Source organism: Hypomesus transpacificus, chromosome 10 (genome assembly GCF_021917145.1).
Source record: "Hypomesus transpacificus isolate Combined female chromosome 10, fHypTra1, whole genome shotgun sequence".
In the NCBI taxonomy this organism is placed as follows: Eukaryota; Metazoa; Chordata; class Actinopteri; order Osmeriformes; family Osmeridae; genus Hypomesus; species Hypomesus transpacificus.
In genome coordinates, this window is record NC_061069.1 from 5768873 (window position 1) to 5793324 (window position 24452).

Below are 24452 nucleotides of genomic sequence, written 5' to 3' on the forward strand. Positions count from 1 at the left end.
CTCTCTGAGTATAAACTGTGACAATGTCAAAATACACAATAACCTCTACATGCACAGTAACCTCAAAGTCTTATATCATCACCAGAGAGACCCTCATGCCCCATGCCTTGAAAATACAACCTTTGCTGCGGCCACCCTCAGTGAGTTATGTCTTTAGAAAGAGTTAGGTGGGAGGTGACCTGGGTTAGGAGTCGAGTGAACTGTGCTTAAGCTACTAGGCCATCATCAGTGCCAAATTTGACACTAGTCCACTGACTGCAGCAAATGACTCCTGATTAACTGGGCAATCAGTCTGGTGTAGTGCGAAATGGAGAGGAGAGTGGACTCAGGACTCGGACTAGAAAAGGTTGTCAGGTTTTGACTGTACAGGGGGTCTCAAGAGGTTGTTCCTACACATTTACACACAACAGGTTCTATCATGAACAGGAATAACAATTTGTGAGAGCCCTCCAATTTTAATTAAACGCTGTCCTTATTTCATCTTGTCTATCATGTACTTGTTCCTTATCATTTGAATCACCTATAAGCAGGTACTATAACCTTAGTCTAAGAATTCACAGAAAGGGTTATGGTGCCGTGATTGCATACTTTCTTGTTCAATGTGTTTAGAGCTTGATTGAAGTGGTCTTACAGATGTAGGGCATTTTCAGACGTGTTTTCACTCCTCACAATCATTGACTGCTTCAGGCTTTGCTCCTTGCGATGCCACATTGGGTTCCCTTCACGATACACAAAAGGTCAGCTTCATTGTGTGGTTCACAATTGTTTGGACGAAAAATTATAGGCTATTCTTGTGTGTTTTCAGACCTTCCACCGTTTACTTAGTTTAAAGTGTTTTACTTCCAAATAGTTCAATCTTTGCCAAAGCAGTTTGTAATCGAGTAATTAGCCTATGTTGTGTCTTGCGTAACAATCGTTGGATGCAGACAATCTCTGTTCATATTGGAGACAGCGTCCTTATCTGACGCGTGCCGCACACACACCTAGAGCAAGCTTTTTTCCCCATGCTGAAAGCCCACTCCGACTGGAAGCAGCATTCTGGGTCTAGCCGTCATCCGTCCAGTCATTCTGGAAACAGCGTATCGAAGGACTTTTTCACTTTATTATTTAAAAGCGTTATATCAAGCGTTATATCAAGAGTATTTCAAGCACTCAATTGGATTGGAAAAAACCTTTTACACCTATCATCTCATCGCCATTCCCTTGAAATCGTAGCTTTTTGTCTTTTTAAAATATTGTTTAGTTTGGTGGACTGCGGCAGTTCATCAATGACGTTGTCTTAGGACATCTGTCGTGTAGTGGCCATCGAATTCAAGATGAAAAGTTTCTGCGTTATTTTGTTTTTAGCAACTTGTCTGTTCACGGTAAGTTATAACAAAGTTTAACATACTGCGTGCCATGCTGGATTTGAATGAGTAGACTAGTTCAAGAGCTTTCAAAACCCAAATGATTTGATGTCAGAATAACACGCATTTGTCTCACACCGTTTCCAGTTTGAAACCAAAAGAAAAGAGACTTGAGGTAGATGTGATAGTTGCCTGATAAATTCATTAACATATGAAAATGATACATTAAAACACGTTTAACGATGAGATCTCCAAATAGTACACTTTTGGTTGTTACCAAATTCGAAGTCAACCAACATGCAGGCGCTATATGAGCTCGGAGGGGGTCTGAATACTCCCCGGTATCCAATTAGGTACTTTTATGTTTCGTTTTTTGTTGTACCAATGTCATAGTATAATTGCTCATTTTGCTTGCCAATTTCATCACACTCTTCTGTATTTTTCCTTCTGTATATCTGCCTACCTCAAATGCCCACTCCCCAGTTGTGGGGGTGTATGCTGCCCTCTGTCCTTTTCTCTTCTTTTCTTTATGTCACAATCTAACATTACTGAGGAGCACAGGTGTGTGTGGGCTTTAATCCCATGAGATTCCCATTAGTTCAAGCAAGAGAAACCAGATGTTCAGTCACCCAAATGTCATGATTTAGATATGATAACATGAAATGAGAGGAAATTGATGTATGCAATATTCTGAGGTATACAGCAATATTTATATAGCCATAAAAATCAAAACAACAAGCTAAAATAGAATTACTGCACCCGGACGAGTGACTGCTTACTTCTATCCAAAGAGAAAGCTCATTCAGCATTCATATTATATTCTTTAAGAACGAATGGGTCCATATAACAGAATATGGAGCATTGCACCTTTGGTGGAAGCACAGACTCACATACTGTACAGTATGCGTTACATGTTTGCTTACTTTTTGGCTTTGCTGTTTTATGGGTCACTTGAATCCCTTTCTAACAGCAGACATGCCCCTGGCAGCTACAGTCGTCTAACATGTGCACTTTAGCACACTGGATGCTCCTCTGGCTCAACTCTGTGCTGCAACCTGTGTCAACCAGACTTGAAAAGATCCCACACACCAGTCTGTGTTGGTCAGCGCACTTATGGGCTTGATGCGATGGGATCATCATGTGTAGCCCTTCCCCATGTAGTCCCTGTGTAGTCCCTATGATGGCTAGGTGTCCTTTCATGTCCTCTTTCACCCTGAGCTCCCCCAAATTCCTTTGGGATCAATAATGTGAATTTAAATTAACTGAAAACAACTCGATGTTGTCTTTCTCTGAAATCTTCATGCTGATGGTGCATTCAGAGGGCGTTGGTTTGACAGAACATTTCTACCTTCAGTTTCATAGCACTTGCTTAACTTCATGAACCGGAGATCATGTGTTTAACGAAATGTAACTGACATCTCGTTGGTGTTCCCATAAGAATTTGGTTTACTTTCAAATCCTCCCTGATCACAAGCAGTTCATAAGCTGATGAATCCTGGAAATACAGTATTACATAAGGACTGGCACGAGCCAAGATAATCACGTGTGAGAGTATTCTAATTTGTGAAATTTTCTGAACACTAAAGGTGCGTGAGTGTGCTGTTTGAATCTGTATATCTGTGTCTGATTGTGTTTTGTATTCTTTGATAAATTAATAGTTTATATTGCTTCATTGCTTCTGTCTTTTAGGGGACGGGGATGCTTCTGCTTTATAACTTTGCAGCATAACTGGCTGTCTTGGTTTCTATCTTTTCCAGAAAGACAGAAGCCTTTTTGTGTTGTATTGCTGTTGAGTAAGATTTCATGTTGGATATAATACATCAGATAGTTCTTTTGATATTGCATGAAATATACCTTATGAGCTCCATTTGTATTAATGTGTCCAATACTGAGGAGAGAATTAGCGCTGTTAGATTTCACAATTTGTTGTAAAAAATTATTCTGTTACGTACTGCTAATTTGAAGCAGCTCACAATGATCTCACAATGATCCAGTACTTGATTCCATTCAAGAGAACAGCAAGATGGTTGTGGAGCAAAGTACCGTTTTCTTAAGCGTGCTAAACAGAAGAAGTGGCTGATTGTGTCAGAAGTCACAACTTTGTTAATCAAGAGCTAATCATTTATCCGTCCCTATTTCAAACATTCAGGCATGTTTTCTCTGACTGAATTAAGTTTCATTGTGTTTGGTAGGAGCTGTTGTTGAGAAAAAACATGTTTTGTAAAAATGTGCATCTGCTCATCAAACACAAACTGATTGTGGTATTGTGCACAATGGATTATTGTATTGTTAAAGTCTGCCACGCAGTCACCCTAATGATTGAGACACAATGTAGTAGAAAATAGGAATCCAACTCAAAACTAAAATAGCATCTTGTCCCAGCCAGTGTCCCAGCTGCTGTGTAACACTGAGGTTTCACACCAATGACATGATTGTGTTGCGTACTGTATCACACAGTGCATGCCACATCAGGAGATTTGAATAATGCAAAAAAACTGTCTAAAAAAAGCTCCCCACTGGTCAAGATCTAGTTGGAATAAATCAGATATTCAGTCTAGGTTAGGAATTCAGAAACCCATCCTTTTCAAACATATTCCTGAGCAGCACTCCATTGAACGTAATAGTCATTCATCTCTTTATCTGTCACATTCCGTCATCAAGCATTAAGAGAGTAAACAAAAAAATGTGTACAATCGTTAACCATCCCTGTAGAGTATATATAATTGTATGACTTTCATACAGCATGGGGAATAAAGGTGCATCATTGGATTGGAGTGGTTTTGGACCTTTAGATTAAATGCAGCTTTAAAGATCTAATGATGCTGCTATGAAGCCTCCATAAGTTTCCACTTCACTGTTCAGTCCTAAAAAAAATACCAGGTTGTACAGTAATTACTTAAAGAATACACATGGTACATGAGTGTGTGTGCTTATGAATAACTTGTGAAAAGCCTATAAACCTCTCAGGAATGTTTCATATTGGGTTACAATTTTCAAAGTTGCAGTTTGTTTAAACTACTGTAATGTAGTCCCACTTACATTGATTAAGCTTATTGGTGCTGTACTGTACTGCAAATGCTATGCTAGTTAGCTTGCATAAAATATTCTTGTTTTGAGTAAAATAGTTAACTTTCTTGAAGATTAACTTGAACGTAAATACAGATAAGAAACTTTATTTCCTGAACACACACTGTACTGCATTTAGAGGCAAACACATTAAACAAATAAGGGAGCCAGTAATGAACATCTTGCACAGAGTGAGATCAGGAGCAATGTTCTTTAAAAGCCCTTTATCCTGCCACTGTGACTCATTGACTCTCTCCTTTAAAAGCCCTAATCAGTGACCTGGTAGCTAGTGCCAGGACAACACTGGGTCTGAGTGGAGTCAATAACTCAGTGTTAAGGCAGCCGTACCTCAATTGCAGATAAGGTAGACGTTCCCTACCTAGCCAAGATAAAACTGCTGATTCTAAGTCTATACTGGCTTGAGGGGAAAGGAATGACAGGTGCACTGTATCTTCAGATTGGCATGTGTGTGCTAGCCTTAGAAAGAGCTGGGGGTTATATCAGACCATCCATTGACCCGGGATGCAGATCGTCTTCCGCTGTGGTGCCCCCAATCAGTTGTTAACGCTTCTGTGGCCTTTGAATGACAAGGCTGGTACTCCCTGAGGCTCTCACACAGCTCCTGATGGCGCACAATGTGGCAACTGCCAGCTTTGTGTCCAGCTAGACATGCAGGATGTTTTAGGTAGCATTTGGACAGACTGACTTGAGTAAATGCGTAAAGTTCATGATGTTGCGATTTTATTAAATAATTACCAATTGTGCGAGGCGTTTTATTTATGATTTAGTCAGTCATCATTCACTAAGCTACCAAAACACAGAGATACCCAGCCACAAACACATGTCTGCAGGTCTTTAGGGGCTCACACACAATTATTATTAACAATTAATACATTTAAAATTTATTAAGGTTATTCTTTCGTTCAGGAGGATATTCTGGCAACTGTGCATCTTAACCTTTCCATTCAAAACAATATAAGTTTATGTTTTTATTTGTAGTCTCCAATAAAATTTTTGTTACTGCCATTTGGAGGGTGGAAATGTACAGTTCTTTCAACAAATTGTACCCCCAAAACTTTTAATGAATTCCATTTTATTAATGTGCCATTTACACAGCTGCTTAAGGTCCCAGACACACAGAGCAGGTTGCATAACACCAGGAACACCGCACTGTCTTTTTTAAGGATGCATAATTTGAATCTAATTAAAAATAAAGTTGAACCAATTCCTATTGAAGGCCATTAATGTTAAACACATATTTATATATCAAGCTCTGTAGAGTTACTGGCAAAGCAATATCTAATAATGATGCACATTTATTTTTTGTTTTTTCTGTTAGGTGAATGGAAGACATCCCAACTGTAACTTCATGTTGGAGCTGGAGAGGGAACATGAAGAGTGTCTGGCTAGACTGAAGGAGCAGGAGTCAAACACCTCCAGAGGTTACATTCCAGAATATTTTCAACCTCCCACCCTCTTTTTCCTTATGAGACAGCTATGATGAACCATGGGCTACAAATAGAATCCTGAATCATTTGTCTGCAAGATTGACTGGTTGCATATTTTACTTAACAAGCGATATATAAATGAGGTTCTAAAGTCACTGAAGTTATGACACTTTTTGTGAATTTAAAGCAAACAAAGCGAGACCATTCCAGATACTCGAGTGATGTGTAGACTGCGATGTGTTTATGTTCCAGACTATGGCTAACATGGTTGGGTCTTTTTTTAAATGCTAGCAGTCCCTCAATGTTTGCACATTCAGTTACACATTTAGTTCTGCTACATTTTAATACATTTCAACCTTCCATTCAAATCAGAAGGCATACCTAACAGGCAGTACAGTCAGAGCATACTTTCTATCAGTAACTTAATGTAAATCAACCCACTAAAATGTACTGAGGATAATAAAATATGTTAACTACACAAAGAACCACTAAATTATAATTATTTATAACTTCGGACTAAAAGCCTTATTAAATCCTTTGAATATTTCAGCAGACAGTCATATCATACTTTTCTTCTTTTTTTCTTTCAATGTAATTTACCTCTATTATTAACTAACTAATATCCACTTACATTTATATCATATCAAGCTTCACAGAAAGAAACACATTTCCATGCATCACAAGCAAATAATTTCTTTGTTGGCATGAAAGGCATGAAATTCAAGGTAGAAAGCTTCCAAAATATTAATAATAATATGATTAAAGTAATCAATTAGTAGACCAGTTATTTATCAAAAAGGACAAACTGTAATACTTAATAACTAACCTAAACTGTCTCAAAACACATTGTAGAATGTGTGAGTCCAAGCCTCGTATTGTACAGGGCTTTGACTCACTTGATTCACTCAAGTTCATACTGGGATCTAAATTAGAACTACTTATCACACTGTGGAATTACATTTCTGTTTGGTTTGATATCTCCATGTCTGTGTTTTCATTCTTCTGTTTGATGTTAATAGGTTTCTTTTTATAACACCACTTATACTGTTAGATGTCCTACTATCTCCCGCATCTCGAAAAGAACATTCTTTTCTCCAAGATGAAGTGCTCCAGTTTTGCTCCTAAGTGGCTAAAGGGGGTTTGACTGTTTAGTCCCCCTTTGACTTTTTTGCACCCTTTTGTTTCATAACGAGATATTTTAAGATATAGCAGTACTGTCAGTCTGTGTACTTCTGATGTTGATGCCCATGTAAGTTCAAGGCAGGTTCTATTTCTTCCATTGTTCAGTATTCACGTGAAGTTACAATGATGTCATAACATTTGATATTGTGCAGCATGAGGCAATAAGGAGCAAGCAGGAATACGTATACACGTGGACCAAATAGTTTATCAAAGACATTTCTGATGACGGACAGAATTTAGTTTCACAAAGATTCTGCTTTGCTGCTCTTGTAACAGAAACAGGCTGCAAAGGAGTCTGGGATAACATATCTTGTTGGGATCATGCTGGGATTGGAGAGACTGTCACCATCCCTTGCCCAAGAGTGCTCCAGGCCTTATTCGGCACAGATGGTATGTTGTTCCCTAATCATTTTTGTCACACCTCAGTTAGAGTTAAATTTTTCAAACGAAATGGCCACATTGCATCGCCTAAAAGTACAGTTCCTCTTAACCCATGCTCTGATCTTTTGGCTCTGAGATCCTCATTAGCCAATGTTGTCTGTTAATCAGTGATGACTGAATATTACATGTAAATATTCAATTTTGTGTATGCTAAAACTTCCCTGCTGGTCTCTAGTTCTCTTTTCAAGGAATGAACTAAATGGGGAGATGTTATTCAGTGCATCAATCAAAAAAAACTATAATCCGCAAACACTACAGTAGCAATAACTTTGTTGGATGAAATTCGAAAACCTATACCAGGAGCTAGCTGATGTGCAGTAGCAGGGGACATACACAGATACAGCTTGAGAGGAAGCAGGTTTGAAATGGTCAACACAGACTGTTCATCGTGTTAACAGTTAGTTATCAACAAATACAGTGTGGGTTTGCCCTTCGGGAATAACTCCAAAGAAATATCCCAGAGTGGGTACTGTGTGTATTATTTGATGCTGTGGGACCTTTCTCCACTCAGTCATGACAGACCTCGCTGTACTGCAGAGGATGTTATGTTCTGTACAGTGCAAACCAGAGGCAAAATGTATCTTGTCAGCTCACTCAACAATATCCAATGACCCATAAGGCAGAATGGGTGCTGCCTACTGTCTACACCCCCCCCCCCGCCCCCCTTTCCCGCTACCACTGCCACTGGCGCCAGCCTGAAAGAATCTGAATCGACACTTCCATTTTATTCATAATCATCTAACGTCCCATGTTGAGTATTATAGTACATATAGAATTGATTATTGTAGGATTACTATATTCTCAGCAGGGCCAAGGGTCTTGAGTCACCTTGGAATAAACCCAGCTGTGAAATTTGTTTGGGAAGGGGTGGTTGGGTATGTAATTGGCTTTCTATTCACACCCTGTGTGTTATTAGAGTCAGATGCTACAATGCATTGGCAAATGAAGGATGGAATTCAAACAAAGGATGGGAAGCACTGCCACAGTACTATAGCTGTTTGGTGGGTACGATGGCGAGAGTCAGACAGAAAACCCAGTAGACAGACATGGAAACAGACATACAGAAAACCAGATAGTATGGGTTGGAGCCAGACCTATTCCTTCAGTAACCTTTAGTCAAAGCAAGACATGGTGAACATAAACACAGTCCCACATTGTAGTTCCGCTTACATTCTCTCCCTGGCCCCACACACTCTTCCTTCTGCACACGCTCAGCCTCAAACACTCCTCGAGCATCACACACTCTGTCACACAATGTACCTCAATGTGGTGGAACACACATTCCCCCACATTCACCCAACTCCAACTGCACACTGCCTCGCTAGAACCCCTTGTGGTTTATGTCCCTGCACTCATTCTCTTCATCAGGACCTCTTTGGTGTGCCAGACTGATGGGGACAGATTCAATATTCATTCAACTTACGCAGTTCAGGGTTTGGCTTGCATTAATCATGGAATGATAGGATTCCCAGTGAGAGCGATCTTGATTTAAGATGTTCACGTTGAGATTTACACTTGAATAATTATTTTCTTCAGAGTTCACAATGTCAACAACCGGCTGTCAAATAAAAGTTTGTTGGAAAAAAATGTCTTGTCGTATGACTAATAAGAGAAGGTATCACTGTGCCAGACAAGGACTGCTATAACCACATTTTGTAGAAAAAGATGTATACATATTTTCATCCTTATGGCCTTACATATATGGTGTTGCTGTGTACAAGGAAACCTGACCTTGCCTCCAATAAGTGTTTATATCTTTGGAAAAAAATCTGCTTCCTCTCATTGACATTCATCAAAATAAAAATGGTGACAGCCCCCATACAGTTTAGTGAGAAGATTAGAGAAATATTACAGCGTTTAATGTTTTTCTATCACCCACAGGAAATATAAGCAAAAATTGCACTGCGAATGGATGGTCACCAGTTTTCCCCAACATTACCAGTGTGTGTGAATCAGGCATTAACGATAAGGTAAGCACCTTGAAAGTTTAGGGTGGCCCAGAGCAGCCTTCCATCAGCATAACAGTGGCTCACAATTTTTGAGCTAATCGGTTTTCCTGTGACATGAGCTAGCTTTGGGAATCATAGGAACTGACATTTCAGACAAATGCATTCCAGAAGTTGGCCACATGGTCACCTGGTCAGTGTATTCAGCAGTGGCTGCCCACACAGGTCAGATAAGTTCATTATAAAGTGATACGTTTCTCTATCTCACTATTGTCTTGTAATTGCACTGTATAACTAGGATGCACCCAACGCGGGGCAGCATCTCTGTACTAAATTAGACTCCATTGCCATGCTCGCCAAGCTAATGGATCCTGTAAGGAACCACAATATCAGACTACTTTCAGGTGTCTTAGCACTTTCCTGAGGATGTTACAATAACTAGATTACATTATAAAGTGACTGGGAATGTCTTTTTCCAGTCTCCTGTGTCTTGGTGAATATCTCTGCCTTTGTATTTCTTACAGTCCTGATGTGTTTGTGTCTGAGGCTGTTGATGGAGACCAGCCCCATGCATTGTGTTGTAACCTTATGGGCAGCATTATCTGCCTAATGCTTGGACTGCCTCTGTCTTGATCGTTTTATAGGGAACACACACACATGCACACACACGTTGCCATACACACTCACACTCCAAGACAAGGAACCACACACACACACACTCACACATACATCCATAAGCACACATTCTTTAAGATGGGCAGACACTTGGCGCACACACACACCACACACACACACGGACATGGTGCCATGTTCAGATGTAGATGAAACGCAGGCGCCTTCATGGCTAAACAAACCATCCTGTTCTACATGGCACCCGTTCTGCCTTCCCTAATGTCTCACTCGAATGTAGCTACCCTCTCAGCTCCGGTAGTGCTACAGACCATGCTCAATAAAGCAAACAGCCATGGTTTTGAGCATGGAACAGCAGCCCATCATTAATTGGGATGTGATGTTGTGACAGTATTCCAGTTATGTGATTACAGCAAGTTATTTTTGATTATTGAAATCATAGTCATATTTAAGTGCTGTTGTGTGTGTGTGTTTGTTCCAACACACCAACAGAGAGGTGAAAGAGTAACTTGTATTCTAGATTAAACGTCAGACATTTGTGAGTCGATATCATTAACAACACTAACTGAATCTGTACCCTTTATAATTGTAACTTTTCTAAATTTTTCCACTCATTTTTGGGATAAACAGTCATTACCTTAAATGGCTTATTGTCTCAGCCGTCCTCACTGTATCTCTCTCTCTCTCTCCCTCTGCCCTACTCTCTTTATCTCTCTATCTCTCTGCCTTACTCCATTAATCTCTCTCTCTCTCTATGCCCTATTCTCTTCATCTCTCTCTCTCCCTCTGCCCTATTCTCTTCATCTCTCTCCCTCTGCCCTACTCTCTTCATCTCTCTCTCTCCCTCTGCCCTTCTCTCTTCATCTATCTCTCTCTCTCTTTGCCCCTGTTTTGTTTCTCTCTGGCCCTTTCTCTCTTTGTTTTTTGGAAGTCATCCAACAAGCTCTATACTGGCATAGATCCCAGCGCCAGTTTGAACTTGCCTGGTCTTCTGGTTCTGTGAAGTTCAATCGGTAGAGCATGGAGCTGTTAATGGTTATTGATTAAATTACAACTGGGGTCACATTGACAGAAATAATTTGCTTTATATGCCCAATAAATTAGATAAGTTATGATTTCAAAAAACACCTCACCATGTTGCCCCTCAAAATACTGCTTGGCTCCAACATTTACATTCAGTTATAAAGTATGACCAGTAACAGTTCATACAATATGGATATGCTACTTGGCATCATGTATATACTATCTTTTGTATAAAAATAGTATATTGTCTTCTCAACACTCTAGATGCCATTGTATAAAAACCTAGTTGTACATGTCCCTCATGGCAGCACAGTGGCAAAGCAGAAGTAGAAACTGTATTTTTCTCTTTGAATTTGGGGTCAAATCTCGCCTGCCAGCTCTGTGGAGAACCAATACCATGTCCGTGGCAGAGAGCGGCCTGGTGTGGTTTCCCTGGAGCGAGAGGAACAGAACAGGGCTGTCGCCTGTCCCTGCCCTCTTTGTTACAGGCTCCATCTGATGATGCGGATGGACAGATTACTGTAAGATTGGCACAGCAGATGTTTGTTGACATTTTGACATCACCCATGGAAATGAGATAGGAATCATCCAGACTGCAACCATGATTCAACATAGCATCCGAAGAAGACATGGATGTCTCATTATAAATTATGCACATTTTGTTTATGTTGAACAGGTCTTTTCTCCTGGTTTGTTAGCGCCTTTGGTGTTTGTGCGGAAATTTACAGAAATGTTGCTTTGGTTCATATTTAATTTCACAATTTTATTAGTAGCATGAATACATTGACTAATTGTTGCCAATTAGTCTAATCGTCTTTCAACTCCTAACCCATTGTGACCCTTGACCCACCGTCGTGTTGCGACAACTATACCTAATACAACACGATGGTGGGTCACAATGACTGAAGGGTCACAATGACCCGAAGCTAGCATAAGGGTTTAAAAAAGGAAAGAAAAAAATGATTCTTAGTTTTCTATTTTAAATTGCTTCCTTTAATCTCGAAAGGTTTTCAGTTTCACTCACTGGGTGCCAAGGGGTCTGTATGCAAGGAGAAGCTTACATTCTCACATGGAAACGTGTTTGTTCATGTGAGCAATGAGCCATAAAGTGAGCATGATACAGTAGGTGAAGATAACTCTAATACACAGCTGTGGGATAGGAACCTTCTGAGCTTTCAAAGAGTGTGATGGTTTCACTACGATAATGGGTACTGGCATGGCCTCAAAGGCCTTACTGAGAAGGGTGTTGGTATGAGCCGAGTCTGGCATTTTACTGAGGAAATCTTTTTGTTTTTCACTGAAAATCAGTTAAGAGAGGAAATCAAACATTTGACTCATTTCCTGGGGAAACAAGATAAGAGAGTAGATTCCCTCACAGGACCTGACCTTTATGGACAGATTGCAATCAATGTGTGTATCAGCATGTGAAGCATGCCTTGAACTGGTTAAAATTATAACGTAACTGTATATCTCCTCAAATGGAAAAATAACGTCTGATAGTCGTGTTTTTAACAGATCCCAAATATGAGATTTACATTTACATTTAGTCATTTGGCAGACGCTCTTATCCAGAGCGACTTACAGTAAGTACAGGGACATTCCCCCCGAGGCAAGTAGGGTGAAGTGCCTTGCCCAAGGACACAACATCATGTGGCGCGGCGGGGAATCGATCCGGCGACCTTCTGATTACTAGCCTGACTCCCTCACCGCTCAGCCATCTGACTCCCATAGATAGAGACATAGTCAAACGTGTGACATATAACTTCAAAGTACTGCTTTGGGACATGTGCTACACAAAAGGTTTTACATAGAGGCACATGCTCAACTCACACAAACATTTTTAAGGATTTGTTATTTGAAATAAATAAAAAAAATACTTCAAATTGTTTCTGACCAGCCTGACTTTACTTTTTCAATTCTGTAGCAGGTCTTCTACTTGGTAGTGAAGACTCTATACACTCTTGGCCACAGCTTGTCTTTGATTGCTCTGACAACTGGCAGTGCCATCCTTTGTCTGTTCAGGTAGGTTTTGTTCCTTTCTATTCCAGTAAATCGTTCAATTGTTTGAACCATTAAACCACCAAATCATCATGAAATTACACTACAGAACAAAACCTTGATATTTTTCCTATTCCCCACCCTTTCACAGAAAACTCCACTGCACACGGAACTACATCCACCTGAACCTGTTCTTCTCCTTCATCCTGAGAGCAGTGGCTGTCTTGGTGAAGGATGACATCATTTTCAATCGTAGTGCTCAGTGCTCCAACCAACCTTCACTGGTAAGTCAACGCCCAACTGATTCTTAGCCTTTCTGCACCTTATTTGGTTGTTACGTTTGGTCCTGTATGTGGATGCAATGGTTTATATTTTTTAATTGTAAAATTACAAACTTCCTTTCATTAGGTATTGCCCAATTCATTAATTTTTTATATAGGTATAAAAATGAGAATGTGATTGCCACGATTAAGTTGCTGTATATGAAATATACACAATATGTGCATGTTTTGTAATGTGATATACGCTATATAATATTATTACAGATAGGATGCAAGGCCAGCTTGGTGTTCTTCCAGTACTTTATAATGGCCAATTTCTTCTGGCTGCTTGTTGAGGGACTTTATCTCCATACACTACTGATGGTGATCTTCTCTGAAAATAGACACTTCATTGTTTATCTTCTGATCGGCTGGGGTAAGCTCATTAACTTCAATTATATTCTTCCAGCCGTGCCTTACTTTAATTTCAACATTCATGGACATCCACTATCACTTTGCAATATTGTCTTTTTGTTGTTGTTAGTGTTATAGTTACTAAAAACGTTAGTTAAAAAAAGTTTAAAATAAAGCTAATAATATATGAAATTAGGTGACTTCTTGATAAAGAGAATCATAATGATGATTCTCACTATGATGAGTGCTTTCAGGACTCAGATATTATATTGTAATCTTTTGTCATTTTACCCCAGGAATCCCAACTGTGTTTGTGTTTGCATGGGCAATGACAAGGATTTATTATGAAGATACTGGGTAAGTAGGCTCAGAGAGTATTCATTTGGTCTTTTTGATTGTGTTATGAAAAAAACAATGTGCAACACAAACAGTGCAAAGATTAGTCATGTATTGAAGCTATATTTTGCTGTCCAAAGTTAATATACATGTTTTTCTTGAATCGTGTGAGGTCTGTGTATTCAGATGAATGTAATCTAGTGTTGGCAGCCAGTGAGCTTTTGATTCATTGTACTAATAAATGCACAAATTAGTCGATTATGAGTGTCCTTTTGTTGCTACGTTAATTTCATAACACAGCTTGATTGAATCGACTACTTCTTCATCATCTTGTGAAAGGATGAAACATCCTCTTAGAAATGTGTAGCATCCTTCTCCATGATCTTACCATACTTTCCCTCTAAGCCCCCTAATTGACCTGACTACGTAGAGAGCCTTCCTTGCTGACGGCTTTTCATATTCCTTTAGATGTTGGGAAATAGAAGATCACCCAGTACCAAACTGGGTAATCAACGGTCCTATCTGTTTCTCCATTCTTGTAAGTTACTACCTGAACCATCCCTTCCAGAGACCCTCACTAAACAAGATGTACTCACTGGATATGGGGGTCAGATTGCTGAGCGGTTAGAGAATCTGGCAATTATTCAGAAGTTTGCCGGTTCAATTCCCGTCTGTGCGAGATGACGTTGTGTCCTTGGGCAAGGCACTTCACCCTACTTGCCTCTGGGGAAATGTCCCTGTACTTACTATAAGAGCGTCTGCTAAATGACTAAATGTAAATGTAAATACGGGTGCCACACAGAGAAAAATAAAACTTGGACAGAGGTGTCATGCTATAAGCTGATATGACTTTCATATCAAGCACATGTTCTGTAAATGTCATATGTATAGCCTAATAAGATATTTCCATAGTATGAGTTTGTGAAATGCTACAGGGCCAGATAAAAAGAATCGATGACTCACAGAGAGGTTGGACTTAAACTGAAGAATATCTGTCGAGGCATTCTGTAGTTTTCTTAATTTACAAGTAGGTTTTCTAAATGTGTGCACCCAAGTATCTCACTACACTATTGCTCAGATGTAGACTGCTTTGCCCAGAGTCAAGGTTCATTCTAATTTGACTATGATCAATATTTGTTGTATGCTTTATGTTTTCATTGTGTATTTCAGGTGAACTTCATTCTTTTTATTAGCATTATAAGGATTTTGGTTCAGAAGTTAAGATGTCCAGATGTGGGTGGAAATGACCAGTCACAATACAAGTATGACTTTGATTCATTTATTAATTGCTTATTAAATTAATTTGTAATGATGCATACTGTAAATATCTTTGTTACTGACATTTCAGTGACATTGGAGTTACATGGATGTGGTATAAGGGAAACATAATATTGTTTCCCAAACAATACTCCAGCGTATTTTGTGATAGCCCCCTTTAATCATATCATGTTCAACTTGCATTCAACCATGGTGCACACAGTGCAACATTGAAAAAAATCATGTTTATGGAGTTTTGGCCAAAATGGGTGCATGTGCCTATGTAACACCACAGTATTTTACATTTACATTTATGCATTTAGCAGACGCTTTTATCCAAAGCGACTTCCAAGAGAGAGCTTTACAAAAGAGCATAGGTCACTTATCATAGCAACAAGGTAGTCCCAAACATTGCAAGCAGTCAAAACATGAAGCATACATTGTGAAAAAACTAAACAAGTGCCAAAAGGGAAGACCCATAAGAGCATACAAGTTACTACGGTATATGCGACACAACGGTATATCCAAATGCAAAGGGGAGTTGTGCTTTGCTGAGGAGATGATAAGCAGGTCCTGATCCTTAGACAAAGGAACATCTTCCTCAGCAGAGGGGTTTGAGAGTAAGACTTTCCAGACGGGGGCTGAAATGTGGATTATCACGCCCCTACTCCCCTACTCCAGCTGGGATCTCCCTTAGTGCAGATGATGCAGATGGGTAGAAAGTTCTTGTGACAACCGGTAAGAACTTCCACCGAGATCCGCAAGTTCACACGTGGTGATGACTATCTTTTACTGGCAGATGGCTTTGTGAAATATTTCAGGAGAGATTTGCAGTGCCAGACGGTAAGCAGTAGCCAGACGGTAAGCAGTATCACCAAAGGGGAAGTAGGAGAGTTGCTGTGTGTCAGGGACCATGCTGGGTTTCAAGAAAAAAATCCTAAGACGTATAAACAGGGCTTTTTGTTGAATGTGTGGAATGGGTCTGATTGCTGATGGTAAGGGGAGCATGATTGGAGGGGTTAAGGAGCATTTGTGTATTGGTATAGCTACCTTAAGGGATGTAGTGGTGAGTAAAATGAATATTAATGCAAGTCTCGTAAAGGTAATACTGTAGTTGATTCTAAAGGAAGTTCTGTAAACCTTTATCAAATGTGTTCATTGACCCAAAATTGACACAAATATTGTTTAGTATACAATGTTGTTTAATTGTTGTTGTTTAATGTTGTCTGCATATTAAGTTAATTCCTCATTCCTTTTCTGGCTGGTTTTAGGAGGTTGGCCAAATCCACTCTCTTGTTGATTCCTCTCTTTGGCATCCATTATGTGGTTTTTGGTGCTTTGGGGGAATTCATTGCAATGGATTACAAAGTATTTTTTGACCTTGGTATTGGATCCTGTCAGGTAAAACATAAAATTGAGGTTATTTAATATATATAGTCATCAAGTCAAGTCATCAATGATAATTAAATTAAACAGCAAGTTTTGTTTTAACAGGGTTTGGTGGTGGCCATATTATACTGTTTCTTAAACAGTGAAGTAAGTTTACACCATCATTGCACACAATCCTATTCTGATTATATATATCATTAACAAAAGAAAAAGCATACAGACATTAGTTTTGAAGTGTGAAATGCATTTTACTTGTTGAAAGATGGTGATGGGAAGTTATAGCTTAACTGATGCTAATGTCCATAATGATGTATAGTGATACGTCCTTTCATTCAAATGGTGTCTTTCAGATAATCATTCTTAAGTAACAAAGCACCTTCCTCAGGTCCAAGGGGAGCTGAAGAGGAAATGGCGGAGTATATGTCTTAACTGCCGCATGAGCAGAGACAACAACCCCAGCAGCACCTATGCCTCGCGAAATGGATCCGAGCACATGTTGCAGTTCCAGCGTAATTCCCGTACCCAGTCCATCCTGCAGTCTGAGACTACGGTATTGTGAAGGGAACGAGGCGCAGCTTCAAAACAAGCTACTCATCCCAAAAACAGATGCTTGTGTTTGTCATCTTACCAAACACCACACACCTTTGTAAAAAGAAAACAGGGATATTATTGATTACATGTACATGCTTGTAGCAACTATAGAGGTTTTAACTCATCGGTTTACTGTCCAAAGTGTACATTGTATTTCAACTGGTGTCAGAGAGAAGTGCTGTGCAAATTGTGAAATGGATGTCCCACTGTTATCAGTGACCTGTCACTGAAGTCATTCTCCAGGGCCTCTTCCTCTAAAAAGTATTTGCTTCAGAGATTTATACTTTACATGTGTTTATCTACTATTTGTTTGATTAGTGTAAAGGGAAATCATGGTATATGTTATTTGAGGATTTCATTGAATATTGTTAAAACGTAACTTTGTACATTTGTGTGTGATTTTGTCAAGCGTATTTTATCTGGTATGATAAAACACTTATTGCTACATGTTGATTTACGGTAAAATATCTTGACAATGATTGTAAACAAAAACAGTATTCTTTTATATTTTCACCAATTTACATTTAGTCATTTAGCAGACGCTCTTATCCAGAGCAATTTACACCACTCTGTTGTCTGATAAAAATGTAAAACCTGTAAGGCAAGTAAAATATGGAACGTACATTTAAATTGTTGTGTTGTAATTGATTAGCTAGAGTCTATAGTCTGTAGGAACTAGGTTACGGCAGGCTATGTAGTAATGAAGGTATTCATGAAATATTTAAGGTGTAGACAACCTTAAATATACCTTGAAATTATACTTTGCCCAAGTATCTTTTGTGTTAGTCAATCTAAAGACAATTAACATTATTTCATCATTATAGATAAGTAATTTTTTAAAGACACTATGAATGTCATACCACAGACTGATTTATGAAAACTCTTGTATTACTATATGTGAATGTATTTCTTTGTAAATCATTACTGTATTGGTTAATTCTTCTTGTGCGTTAAAATTTCTCATAGCAAGAGTCTGTGTTCAAAGCTACTGTTCCATGCGTGCATTGTACAAAAGTCACACCTCTAGTTGAACTGACTTTAAACCTAACCCCAATTCCAGGTGCTAGAGGTGTAAAGGTCTAAGGAAGTGATAGTCCTTGTTACTCTCTCTCACCATTGGATTTGTTTCAAAAGATGTTCTTCATTCCATCTGTTTGCTTTTCTGCCAGGAGTTAAGGCCATTATTGCCCCTGTATTGCATTTAATATATGAAACACAACTGTAGTGCCTTAGTGCACTGTGCTTAAGACTTAATATATAAACCAGATTTGTATTCACCATTTGTTAAATGTCAAACTCTAAGTATTAAGAGCGTAGAATAGGTATGTAATGTAGAAGGGAAAGTCTCACTGCTACTCACATCCACATGGACATTTTTGTAAGTTTGCATATGTAAAACATTTTCATATTAGCAACATGTTATTCAATTCATTGTTTTTCATGTCTGGGTATGCATAGTCTGTTATGAGATCATGAATAAACATGGATTTTGATATTCTATTGTTGGACCAATTAAGTACTTTGAGAGGTAGAGTACGATACTTATGAGAGGGATCTCCTTGCTCTGAGCAACTGCTCCCTCTTGTTTCAACCATGTTCTCTGATTAAACCTTGACCTTGTTACTGGCTCATTCATGTCAGTTCCAACCTCCTACATCCCTTTCCTGGGTCCGGGAGTCTGAACGTGTCACAGGCCCCCAGATGAGGAGCTGACTTGATCTGAGTTGACAGAGCTGCCTCAGATAGACAAATCACTAATGGGCAGAGAATAAACTGTCTAAGAAAGAACAATCAGGCATTCATCCACACAACTGGATAGGCAGCCCATTTCCCTACACAGAAAGAATCACATTGTATATCCTGTAATATGGGTTATGGAAATTGTGTTCTGTAAAGTTACCAATTCAGTCTACTCCGCGTAAGTTTTGCCTAAGGAATGGAGTGGAAGGACATTGTATTATGTTTCTAAATGTCATATTGGATGTCATGTTTTACCTCCAGATGCATAAAGTGCAGGAACCCTCTCTAAAAATGAGAACATAGCCTTCTCTTAAAAATACAAAATACGCTCCTAAACCTACAGTGTGTGGGCAGGTTCATCTAGATTTTTATTTTTAGTTGCTGTGACTCGCAGCTCAATTGTAGCATTATCTGTTTCCATGTTTATGGGTTCAATCAAAGAGCAAATATTATCTTCTTCACGCTGCACATGAGTGGGAGGGGAAGAGACAGCAAGCGCTGGTTTGTGTGCTCAGGGTGATGCTGCAAACACAAAAGAAATTGGTGCTGCATTATTTCAACAAAATGTGCTGTATACTGTTGTTGGTTTCATTGAATAAATATGACACTGTAGATCCAATATTATATAGCAGGTCCTGTCTTGTTTGAAAAAAGTTTTAACTAGAATACATACAATCTGCCAAACTTGTACTAATAGTGGACAACAATTGCTCGGTTTTGACCAATTGGCACAATGGACAGTTTTAACATCTCGTCCCGTGTTTTATGATTCATTGATAGTTTAATAATGTAGATGAACAAAGTACCAAATTAAGTCTGTATTTCCTATTTAATCATGATCAGCACTATATCAACATTCTTGGTGAATAGCAATGTTGCATCATATGTTTTTTCTATTGTGAATAGCAATGCTTATTTAAAATAAGCAGGTGCTACAAAACTGATACATTAAGTGGGAGTGAACTGGGTCCTATTCCATCTCCTAGCATGCATTACAACAACACCCCCACAAGTACTCACAGTATGCTTCAGCGAGGCTTGGACACATTAGTGTATGCATCCCTTTATAGACATAGAGAAAAACACTCACACTCACAAGCCATCCTTGACCCCCACTTATGTCCATCCCCAACGTGCTATATCATCCCAGGGCTCTTTGGCAAATCTTGACCCCCTCGGGTGGGGAGTACAGATCTTCTTGCACGTCATTTCTGCACATGCTTGGGGTTCTCCATGTCCTCTCTTTGCTTCCTCATTACAATGTCACATGTTTTGATGTCATAATTTGTCAGGAATAAGGCATCATAGAGAATGAAAAACACAGTTAACGGCTCATGCAGATCTTGGTACAGATGCCCTTCTCTGTAAATATTTAGATGCGCTTCCAAGTTGACATCTTAGAAGAGTCGCAGGAGCAGTAGCATGCAGACAGGGTAGAACGCTGAGGAGTAGCCAATCGGAGTCGCCGCTGCTTAGCTTTTGTCAAACCTGCAGACGACATCTGCATGATTCAGGAAATTCACTGTGGCCGGTTTGTACATGTGTGTGTGTGGGATGGTATAATCAGTGCTGGTGTAAGAAGTGAAATTGATCAAAGTGAAAGTGAAAATCAACCACCCACTCCACAACAGAGCAGGGAACAGGTGTGCTGCAGCTGCAGGTAAGGGGGCCATCCATTTTGACTAACGTCACTGTGACAACTATTACAATGGTCTCTTAAGACTAAGCTAATTGGACAGTGCATTACAGTCTGGAGTCAATGGATCATGTTTGGAGTGTTTTCAGGGGTATGATTAATAAAGTTGGCTAGATTCCCAAACAGCAGCTTGCACATTTTTTTATATTTTTTTTAGGTGAAGCGGCAAACAAGTGTTTCCAGGAAATGGTCAAATAATGGGTCATTAACAGTATGGGACCTAAGATTTGGTCTGGTTAAATTTCGAGTGATCATAGAAGCAAATTAAATGTCCCCAAAAAATTATCTGTCTCTAGACCTCTTTATCCTCTAATTTGTCAAACGTAAATGTGGCCTTACAGGCATGAGGTGAATGAGAAGTTTGGTGAAGGGTTGATTTTTATCTGGATCTCGAGTACAATGCTTTTTTCCCAGAATGCCCTCTAACTGACAGTTAAATGCATAGAAATTAGATGACTGTGATAGGTCCATCTCTTTTGACAGCAGGGTGACAGGAGTGATGGCCCTGACCGGGGTTATGGCTGCTGTTGTGATGTGCTCACGCCTGGTGCATGGCAGACACTAACTGGTGACAGACACGGGCAGGCGGAAGGCTAGAAGGGTCACCAACCCGGCCCAGAAGCTGTCTCTCTCTGTCTGTCTATCTAATCGATCTGCAATGTCTATTCTCATTCATACTGATCACTATGTGATTATGTAACATTTTATGGCCGATGAAGAAAGTATTTCTTTCACTGGTTTTTTATTGTCCTGACATTTAGTGTGTTCATCTTTCTTAAATTCAGAATTGAATTACATTATGTTGACTGTGGAAAGCAGAGAAAGTCTTGTGCCTATGAAAACAAAAATCTATGATTGTGCGGTGCCTAACCTTTGAGACGTTTCCCTTCATATTTCAAACTAAAAGCCTATGGGAAAATTCAAGAGGATACTACGTGCGAGTTGTCCTTCCCAGAATCTGTGAAATACGACACCAAAATGCATTGTCGGAATTGTCTTACTGACTGCCAAAAGGTTTGGTGTGGACTGTAACGTTTCACTGCTTAGTCAATGTGATTACAGCAACATCAGCAGCAACCCAGTGGACATGTCTGTCACACAGTATTAATCTCAGCATGTCTTCAGCTGTCACAACCACTAATATATTTTGGACAACCTCTCTGCGAGCTGTCATTTTCACACAGACACTAGTCTTTCTGTGTGGTTTTGGATGGGCCCTGTAAGTGAGAGATAACAAAAGAGAAAGCAAACACATTGGTATCTCACGTTAACAGCAGTGGTTGGAAATCCATGTAAAACAGAATGTCTTTGACAACGGCTGAAAAAGAAATGAGAGTAGAGGTACATTTGAGCGCATGAGTAAACATTCTTGATTGTTCTGAATGGACATTCTAAATGTAATCAATGAAAAGGAAACATAATAATAAAGGAATCAAATCTACACTATCTAACAAGGCGTGAACGCGACCTGTTCTTGAACCTCCCCTATGGTTTGCTGAGGAGGTTACCAGGATTCTTTATTGTGTTCCATTGTGACTGCGGAACATGTTGTTCACCAAATTTCACAGTAAAAAGTGAGTGTTTGTTTGTGACCCCCCAACTGATTTGACCGGAACCCTTAGTTAACATATGTCATGTTCCCTGGTGGGAGAGACGTGCCATGCATGGCCGGAGCTGCTCTGTGCCTGGTCACCCTCCTCACCCTCAACCGTCTTCCATCAATTCTCTACTCACACAAATTACCTTTAATTACCTTGAGGGGCTTCATTCAAAGGCATCTTCCAAGTATTTGAGAAGTCAGACAAAGTTTGTTTGTTGTATCCTTGATTGTTTTGTAGATTGATTGCTGTTAGTGTTGAAATCAAGTTAAATGAAATGGGAAGAGTTGCATGGGTATGGGAGCCTGGTCATGGGAGAACTGTTATGGAAAGTTGAACTGATACATGGACTGAAAACATTTAGGTTTGGTCTGACCTCTTCATTAATATGCAAGTAATAGTTGCTCCAATGTGACAGTTAAATTCATGCCTTTCAACCAATAATCCACTGGAAACCACAATGGACTGAATTCTGAATCCACCACTTGAATTGACATGGAATAATTTAATTGAGATGAGCTCAACATCTCTCAGATAAGCGTGTCTGGAGGTGCGTGTGAGTGTGTGTACCCTTCCTCTTAGTATTGACCCGTGTCTGGATGGGATCCGCCCCTGCTGTCTGAGTCGTGCCCAGGGAAAAGGTCAGAGCAACGCACACCATTCTGGTCCAGCCAGGGGGAGGAGAGCCCAGAGAGAGGGCACCTCTCTCTGGGCTCTCATCTAAACCAATCATGACCTGTCACCTGCTGTGCATCAAACCTAGGTCAAAAACTGTTGGTACCAACCCTGTGAGAAATGTATTTATTATAGTATTTTAGCCAGGTTAGTTATATACATGTCAACATAATTGGGTCCTAACACTGTAGCGTGTACTTGGAAATGTATTGTACAAATATTTGACAGACGAATCTGCTCCAAGACCCAACCTTTTGCAGACAGAAAACCCAGAAAGACACAAACAAAAAAGGATCATTATGACAGAAACCATCATTACTTGGATTGGAGTCCTGGCCTCCAATTGCACTACCCATAAAAGGTACGATAGAATCATTTGGGAAAATGTACCTACTGAAATGAAAGCCCTTCCCAGGTCTGTGAGATTGAATATACTGTTTCCTTTTTAAGAACATAAAGTCAAGCCAAGTTACAGAGAGAGCCATAAAGGGTTCCAAACAATACATTCCATGGGTGAATAGGTGATTAAGGTTGCATTAAGTACCTAATGGTAAAATTATAGCAGGAATTGCCATGTAATTCAAATGCATTAGATTTCAGCAGATTCAATTGAAAGAAGACCTCATTTGGGGGAAGGGTGGAAGGGGTAAGTGTTATGAAGGGGCAGTTGAAGGCTGTGTAACCAAAACTCAATTTGACATCCACTTATCCCTGAAAAGCTCCCCCATACCAAGCAGGTACATGATAGTTAATGTGACTTTAATGTAAACTGTTGTCGAGATGTTTTTTCAGAGTATGTAGGAGCATACATGAACTGTTATTCCAAGCTTCCCTTCCTTTCATCAATATACACATTGATGAAATGTCTAATGGCCATCCCTTTTCAGAGAACAGTGAGACTGTCAACAAGTTCATGTAATTCTTCACCCGTTTGAAATCACAGAGTTGACATTTTAATACTCTTCCCTCCTGGCTTTATGTCATTGCAGCTTTATTTCAGGTGCTTTGGAGACTTTCTGGGTCTTCACTCCAGCATTGGGAGCCTATGTTAGTTGACAAACCCACAGATGGTTTGGTCCATGCCAGACCATCTGCCCACAGAACCATGGATTTATCTCCACACCGCATTGATTTCTCCTCGTCATCTGGGTTCTGCTAATCCACATAATCCAATGAGAGATGGATGAGGGGGCCAGTTCACTCAATGCCCTCCTGTCTCTTGCTCCTGTTTTGAGACCTCTTCTTCTTTGGTAGAAGCACACAAGTCCCCTTTTTCCAATCCAAAATTGAGACTGGCATCAATGGTGCATTTGAATTCAACTGACTTTTAAGTTTCAAACTTAGGCAGCACCTGTAGACATGAGCATGTTATAAAGCTATGTTGGATGGCATGTTCATTAATAAAACAATCTTATC

The 24452-nt window shown here is 39.6% G+C and overlaps 1 protein-coding gene across 2 annotated transcripts; it reads left to right on the plus strand.

Moving 5' to 3' along the window:
• Nucleotides 1-994: 994 nt before the first annotated feature.
• Nucleotides 995-19652, plus strand: LOC124473059 (vasoactive intestinal polypeptide receptor 2-like). Of its 2 annotated transcripts, none has more exons than XM_047028303.1 (13): nucleotides 995-1364; nucleotides 5752-5854; nucleotides 7325-7432; nucleotides 9365-9453; nucleotides 13007-13104; nucleotides 13232-13364; nucleotides 13626-13776; nucleotides 14051-14111; nucleotides 14559-14628; nucleotides 15261-15352; nucleotides 16619-16748; nucleotides 16842-16883; nucleotides 17122-19652. In XM_047028303.1, the coding sequence occupies exons 1-13, from the start codon at nucleotides 1317-1319 to the stop codon at nucleotides 17293-17295; spliced, it is 1299 nt and encodes a 432-aa protein (XP_046884259.1). In that variant the 5' UTR covers nucleotides 995-1316; the 3' UTR covers nucleotides 17296-19652. The 2 variants fall into 2 exon arrangements, with proteins under 2 accessions (XP_046884259.1, XP_046884258.1); XM_047028302.1 differs by having other exon boundaries at nucleotides 996-1364; nucleotides 7319-7432.
• Nucleotides 19653-24452: the final 4800 nt, after the last annotated feature.

Bases quoted from the DNA above. Each gene is read 5' to 3' on its own strand.
- LOC124473059 (XM_047028302.1), top strand. From the start codon at position 1,317: ATGAAAAGTTTCTGCGTTATTTTGTTTTTAGCAACTTGTCTGTTCACG. The intron at 14,629-15,260 runs GTAAGTTACTAC...TGTGTATTTCAG, and splicing joins CTATCTGTTTCTCCATTCTT to GTGAACTTCATTCTTTTTAT. The intron at 15,353-16,618 runs GTATGACTTTGA...GGCTGGTTTTAG, and splicing joins AATGACCAGTCACAATACAA to GAGGTTGGCCAAATCCACTC.